The following is a 7,538-nucleotide window of genomic DNA, read 5'->3' as shown; positions in this document are numbered from 1 at the left end:
GGCCTCAGAGAAAACAAGCAGTAGAAAAGGCAGGAGAAAAATGAAAAAAAAAAAAAAATGAGAACAAGCAGATTAAAGAGCCAGACAACAATTTAACTTATTTTTAGAAATTAAGAACTCGGACAAAGGAGTAACTGCCAGGAGCAGCATGCCCTGAAAAGTGGGCACAGTTCCCTGAAAGATCAGGATCCTCTGTCTTAATTCTCCTTTCTAATTCCCATCTAGAGAGCTTCCTGCCCTTTTTTCCATTTATAGACTAGTTTCAGAAGAGATCACAGATGAACATACACTGCATGATTTATCACCTGTGTGGTGGTACATTTATACACAGATTAACTCTGTGACAACCAAGTCATACATAATAACAAGTATTAGCTTTTGAATTAACCTAAAGCCTGATGACAGCAACACATCTGACATATCCTCAAGCTGTCCAAAGCTTGTGGAGGCTCTTGGTGCCACCCAGCTTTGTGGGTTAACTATGGGAGAGGCGTGTACCATGGGAATGCCTTGCAAAATGTGGTCTGTAGGACCCTTGCAATTCTGCGCAGCCTATCTGGGCTGGACTCATGTTTTGTTCCTCATTCATCTTCCTTTTTTTAGAAGGCGGAAAACAGACACATCTTGCCCCCAGGGTAAGAAATATATCTCTGTTTGGCTACTAATGACCTGGTCACTGACCAGACAGTCCCTTCGAGATGTTGCAATGGACTTCATCCCCTGCAAGGGCGACTTGCAACATAGAACTGTCATGCAGAGATCATCCTTGGGGAAACTGCATCTTCCCCAGGCACGTGGAACTCCCCAGGGAAGCACAGATGAATCACATTTCCTTTTTCATCATCTAACGAAGGTGACTGGAGAGCAGCTCTGCGTTAGTGCCACAGTATGAGATTTAGAGCCACTTTCAGTTCTGCACGTCTCTAAGCAGCCTTTTTTTGGAACAAAACCAGCCAATAAGTAAGGTAAATACCAGGTTTGCTGGGGCTCTGCCTGGCTGCCATCAGCTGCTCTTGTACAAGCGACTCTGGGAGCAGTCTCAGCAGCATGTTTTTGCCTCTAGCGTGTAAAGTTCAAGTGTTGCTGTCTTGTTAAATATTTTCCCCTTCTATTAAGAGATTTTTTTTACCTCCTCAGCTGCAGAGGACTGACTTTCCTTCACTTATGAAAGTTAAAACGTAAGTAAATATCTTGATGTAAAGAATTTTATAGATTTTCATTCCAGGGAAGGCAGTTTTGGCTGGTCACATTTCAATAAGACATTAAAAAAACATGCTTGTGCGCATTTTTTTTCAGTTGCTGTCATTACCATCTGCAAAACAGGTAGTAAAAGCTGATGCTACGAAGATTGGTTTTGTACTTTTTGCTGTAAGACTAGCAGAAAAATTGTCAGTTATCTTGTTGCTCGTTTAAATCCACACACTTGAGCTGTGATTCAGCAAATTCCCAGAGTAACTCTTGTCTGAAACCCAGGTTCCTCCTTGTCCTGTCCTGATGGGGGTGGATTTCCCCTAGAGAAGCCAATGAACAAAAGCTCATTTATTTCTGTACTCAATGAAAAGGAAACTTGCTCCACCATCTCCCCACCTCTTCCTGCAAAACCTTAGCTCACTTTTGCACTGATCACTTCAGGTTGTGAATGAAAATGGAAGTGAGCAGCAGCAGAGCTCGGACATAGAAATTGTTTGCAACGGCGCTCCCTGGCTCTGCTCCACATCTCATAAATAATAGCTCTCACCTCATTTTAGCTACAAAGAAAAGCAAAAGCGAGTTGCCTGTGTCTTTCTTCAGCAAACTTAAAGTGCTCTCTCAGAGAGGAAGGACTGAGCACTCTGTTATTAACTGGCATTATCAAGGAAATACGCTTGCGGTTTTTTTAGCTGCAATTTTTTTGCCACTGTTGCAACAGCATCTTGATGGGGAAGCTGATCTCCAAAGGCCAGCGCAAAAGAGATGCGCGAGTTGTCATGCTGGGGCTCAACTTCGCTGGCAAATCCACCCTTCTGTACAAACTGAAGAGCGGCCAGGCTGTGGAGACCTGTCCAACGGTGGGCTTCAACGTGGAGTCTCTGCAAACACCCTGTCACATATCCTTCACCCTCTGGGACGTCGGTGGACAAGGCAGCCTGCGGGCAAGCTGGCATGACTACTTGGAGGACACCAATGCCCTCATCTTTGTGCTCGACAGCACGGACACCACCCGGCTGCCTGAGGCAGCAGCGGCACTGGAGGAAGTGCTGAGCCACCCCAGCATGACTGGCATCCCTGTCCTCCTCCTGGCCAACAAACAGGAGGTGCCAGGAGCACTGGCTCCCGCCGAGCTGGAGGAGAGGCTGCAACAGGGACGGCTAGCAGGACACCACTGGGTGCTCCGAGGTTGCAGTGCCCACACCGGAGAGGGCCTGCAGGAAGCCCTGGCTGTCCTGGGAGAACTGCTGCGGGGTCTTGAGCAGAGCTCCCTGTCCCAAGAGCAGTCCCTCACAGGGCTGGTGGGAAGGAAGCAAGCTCCAGAGCAAATCTGAGCCTCAGGAAGACCTTTGCTGCCTGCAGGTTTGCCACAGAGGATCCCAGCCTCCAGGTACCTTCTAAGGACCTCTCTATTAGGTCTTTTCCAACCTTGTGATTCTATGACAAAATGAGCAGATCTGCAGTTGGCATGTGCCCCACCAACAAGCACCCAGCAGCTTTCCACCAAAACTCACCAGGAAGACCTCTGAGCAAAATTTCCACCATGGAACATTTTTGGCTCCATCTCTAGGGCTCTCATCGCTGGCCACAGCTTGTCTTGCAGTCACCAGGCTCTGATCATCCATTGCATGCAGGTCCAGTGCTTCACCAGGGATGCTTTTTGGCAGAGCAATATAAATTATAAGAGAGATGTGCCCAAGGCAAAGAAGGGGTTTTCTTCTTTCTGCAGCTCCCAGTCCCGATGCAGCTGTCCTGGTGGAGGAATCCTCACAGGGGAATACTTGAATGTGCCCTGCACCACTTCTTGCTTAGCTCGGATCACAGGTTCATCAACTGGAAAATCAGGCAGCCACTAAAAGGAATGGCTGGACAGGAGCAGCATATGCACAGGACTTTGGACGGCTGAAGGCTAATTGGTTTTAATGTAGCATCTGCAGTATAATCTTCAAGCCATGGAAGCAAGTCAGGATTCTATGGCATAATGCACATCAAGGATGTGTATATATTAATTTTATATTACTGTCTACATTTCTTGGTTTGTGTCTTCCGTTTGTTATTTTTATCAAATGCTGATTTAATGAAAATGTTACCTCATTCTCTTTGGATTATATTTAAATACCAAGAAATCAAACCTGACTTCTAGGTGCTTGAAAACGTATCTACATGGCCAGGCGTGGTGGACAAAGCCCTGTCTCTCAGTGTTTTTGAAACTGGATGAGACCACTCTCTGGGCAATGGTTGGACACAGGCTGGTTGGTAACCCAAAGGCTCTCTACACAATCACATTCAGAGCAGCCAAAATGCTCGGCACAGCTAATGACGGAGCTAGGTCTTTGCCTGATCCTGCTGAACCGCTGGAAAGACTTGTAAATTGTGTACCTGAGGGCTCCCTGTACCAAAATTCCATTATTCAGGGTTAAAGCTAAGGAATTTCATAGCAGTCCCTATTTTATTATTAAATGCATTAAAGTGGATGTAGTCTTCTTGGACTTCAGTAAAGCCTTCGACACAGTTTCTCACAGCATTCTGCTTCAGAAACTGTCAGCCTCTGGCCTGGACAGGCGCACACTCTCCTGGGTTGAAAACTGGTTGGATGGCCGGGCCCAGAGAGTGGTGGTCAATGGAGTTAACTCCAGCTGGAGGCCAGTCACAAGTGGGGTTCCTCAGGGCTCAGTACTGGGTCCGGCTCTGTTCAGTGTCTTTATCAATGACCTGGATGAAGGCATTGAGTGCACCCTCAGCAAGTTTGCAGATGACACTAAGCTGGGAGGAAGTGTCGATCTGCTGGAGGGTAGGGAGGCTCTGCAAAGGGATCTGAACAGGCTGGACTGCTGGGCCGAGACCAATGGGATGAGGTTTAACAAGGCCAAATGCCGGATCCTGCACTTGGGGCACAACAACCCTATGCAGCGCTACAGACTGGGGGAAGAATGGCTGGAGAGCTGCACGGAAGAGAAGGACCTGGGGGTGCTGGTTGACAGCCGACTGAACATGAGCCAGCAGTGTGCCCAGGTGGCCAAGAAGGCCAATGGCATCTTGGCTTATGTCAGAAATGGTGTGACCAGCAGGTCCAGGGAGGTTATTCTCCCTCTGTACTCGGCACTGGTGAGACCGCACCTCGAATAATGTTTCAGTTCTGGACCCCTCACCACAAGAAGGATGTTGAGGCTCTGGAGCGTGTCCAGAGAAGAGCAACAAAGCTGGTGAGGGGGCTGGAGAACAAGTCTTACGAGGAGCGGCTGAGAGAGCTGGGGTTGTTTAGCCTGGAGAAGAGGAGGCTGAGGGGAGACCTTATTACTCTCTACAACTACCTGAAAGGAGGTTGTGGAGAGGAGGGAGCTGGCCTCTTCTCCCAAGTGACAGGGGACAGGACAAGAGGGAATGGCCTGAAGCTCCGTCAGGGGAGGTTCAGGTTGGATATCAGAAAAAAATTCTTCACAGTAAGAGTCATTGGGCACTGGAACAGGCTGCCCAGGGAGGTGGTCGAGTCACCTTCCCTGGAGGTGTTTAAGGAACGGGTGGATGAAGTGCTGAGGGACATGGTTTAGGGAGTGTTAGGAATGGTTGGACTCGATGATCCAATGGGTCTTTTCCAACCTTGTGATTCTGTGATTCTGTGAAAGTGGTAGGAGCAGGGGAGAGAAAGGACACAACATTTTGAGGTAGCAAAAGACAATCGCTTTTAAGAAGAACTTATTCAGTCTTGAAACACCAAGGAGAAATACATGACAGAATCCTTTTCTGTTCATACCAGAGTGTTTTACAGTTGTTCAGAAATTAATCATCCAGCTGTTTTTGGTGCAGTTATTAACCTCATTTCATAGAAGGCAGCAGCTGGAGTAGAGAGATTAAACGGTCATGAAGAAACAGAATATGACATGTATAAGAAGGTCTCAATAAAATAAATCTTTCCCAATGGAAAAAGGCGTATTTTTGTACTGTGTTAGTGTAGAAGAACTATTATATGCTATAAAATACTGCTGCAGTGTTGATCTGGCCTAAGTGATTATGGTTATGAGTATACTTAAACGTAATTAATTATATGACAAAGCTGTGTGCATGGTAAGGAGGACAAAATAATGTCTTTAAATCTTTGCATTTAACATAAGCAGGTTGGTCTACTTTTGGGTTGTGGTAGGTGGTCATTGTTGGCTTCTAACACGTCTCCAATGCGCGTGTCAGGTATTTGACAGCTGGAGCTGGACTGAGTGGTTTTTGTGAGAGAACACAAGTGCTGACATCTAGACAGAGTCGAAGAATCTTCGGTCATCTGTGCAACCAGGTTGCCAGTACGTGAAAAAGCCACGTCTTCTCAGGAGACCATCTGGCTGTTTTGAACATGAGTTCTGGAGGGACAATGAAAAAGGCTGTGCGTTGCATTGTCATGCCAGAAAAGAATTTCTTTATTGAGTTCACTGTTGTTTCAGTCTTGCATCTCATGTGGTACAAAGCAAAGTATTGTACATTAGGCTGGGGGATCAGCAATATTTTAAACTCAACACGGACAGAAGGGTTGTCCTGATGTTGTTTTACTCCTAATTGGCTCTTGATGTGTGCATTTGACTCTGACAGTTAAAAAGGCACTGAAGCCTTCCCATTCCTCCATGACTGTTTTTTAAGCCCTTTAAAGGGAAAAAAGGCTCCTCTGGAAGTAAATAGAGTTAGCCACCAGCTCTTGGCAGATGTCACAAATTAAAAATTAAAACAGTGAGATAAGATCTGGGGAAGAAGGGGTTTTTCTTGGCAGTGGGAACCCTGAATGCCTGAAACTGATGAAGCAACATCCTGGTTACTGAGAGCGTTCTCACTTCCCCTGAAGCAGAAATTTGGCAAAATAACGCATCTCATAGGCATCATGTGATTTACCATCCTTGTTTCCTGAATAAGGCTTTTCTAGATGCTTAGTCACATTGCTCAGCTCATTTGTGCCATTGTTAGAGACTGTCAAAACAATGGTGGGTCATAATGTTTGAAACGGCAACAGAGAATTTACTTCTCATTATTTTCTCTTTTTTTCTGCATTGGAAAGTGTGTTAAAACAAAATCTAATGAGTCCTGCATTGCTCTAATGAAACGCTCGCAGGACGCTCACCCAACAGCACTTAAATGCTTCAGCATCAAAGCTTCTGCCCAGTTCAAAGGGAGCAGTGTGAAGGTTTGCAGGAAGAAGCCAGCTCAAGGGAGGGAAGTTTGTTGCCTCTTTTTCTTGGTAGTTCTGCAGGAGGGCCTGTGCCACACAGAGCGATATTAATCCCGTAAACATCTGTGCTTATGGATTCCAGCCAGAAGGGCACCCTCGAACTTAGAGTTTCTGTCTTCCGGGGTGTGTGATTGGTGTCAAAGCCTCTGCACCGATTTTGAAAATAACATGGCTTCCCTCCCAGTAGCAGACAAAGGAAAAATCTTCAGGCCACTTCCTTGATTCAGGTTCCTCACAAATCATAGAACCATAGAACCACAGAACCACAGAATCATAGGTTACGGTTGGAAGGGACCTTAAAGATCATCCAGTTCCAACCCCCCTGCCATGGGCAGGGACACCTCCCACTAGATCAGGCTGCCCAAGGCCCCATCCAACCTGTCCTCGAACACCTCCAGGGATGGGGCAGCCACCACTTCCCTGGGAAACCTGTTCCAGTGCCTCACCACTCTCATGGTGAAGAAATTTTTCCTGATGTCTAGTCTAAATCTGCCCCTCTCCAGTTTGTACCCATAAATCTGAAGTATCCTTTCAGTTATTAGCCCCAGAGCCCACTGCGGTTGCTCAAGATCCCTTATGAGCAGCTTTTCTGGATGCGAGGCTACTGGCTGTCCCTGATGTTTGCTGTCTCAAAGCCAAAAGGAGAACTTTGAAACAGCAAACTGTTTCTCTTTTTGCCTTTTTTTTTTTTTCTTTTTCAGCAACAGGTACTTACTTGGCTCTTTTTATAAAGGAAAAGTGTCGCTTGGCAATAGCTTCACTGCTAGTTTTTTTCCCTCCATCACTCTTGTTATAACCTGTATCTTTCCTCCAGACATTGCTAGAAGCTTCCTACAGCTTCATGAGCTCTCTTTAACTGACCTGGTCAGTATCTAGTTGTTGATGTGGTCTTCTATGACTTAAATGTATTGGCAAAAGTGGCCAACTCATAGGACAGGAAGGTTTGGAAGGACACTTCGTCCAAACCCCTGCTTAAATCAGGTCATTCAAGGCCCTGTGCAGCAGTTTTGAATGCCTGTGTGGATGGGCGTTCTACAACCTGACACATCCAGAGGCATTCTCGTATGTCTTAAACTTTACAGTCACTTCACCAGAAACCAGAACCGTGCATTAGTCACCACTCCACTGAGAAAAGCCTTTCTGGTGAGTA

General features: G+C 46.3%; 1 protein-coding gene across 1 annotated transcript; it reads left to right on the top strand.

Annotated features, from left to right (window-relative positions):
* The first annotated feature begins 623 nt into the window (after positions 1 to 623).
* On the top strand, positions 624 to 4,387 carry ARL11 (ADP ribosylation factor like GTPase 11). Its single transcript, XM_054068206.1, is given in 3 exon segments — positions 624 to 965; positions 1,138 to 2,441; positions 2,443 to 4,387. Coding segments are annotated over 2 exon segments (672 nt in total). The 5' UTR covers positions 624 to 965; positions 1,138 to 1,916; the 3' UTR covers positions 2,590 to 4,387.
* Positions 4,388 to 7,538: the final 3,151 nt, after the last annotated feature.

Source organism: Cuculus canorus, chromosome 1 (genome assembly GCF_017976375.1).
Source record: "Cuculus canorus isolate bCucCan1 chromosome 1, bCucCan1.pri, whole genome shotgun sequence".
Lineage (NCBI taxonomy): Eukaryota > Metazoa > Chordata > Aves > Cuculiformes > Cuculidae > Cuculus > Cuculus canorus.
Note: the sequence above shows the minus strand (reverse complement) of the source record. Positions and strands in the feature narration are given on the sequence as shown.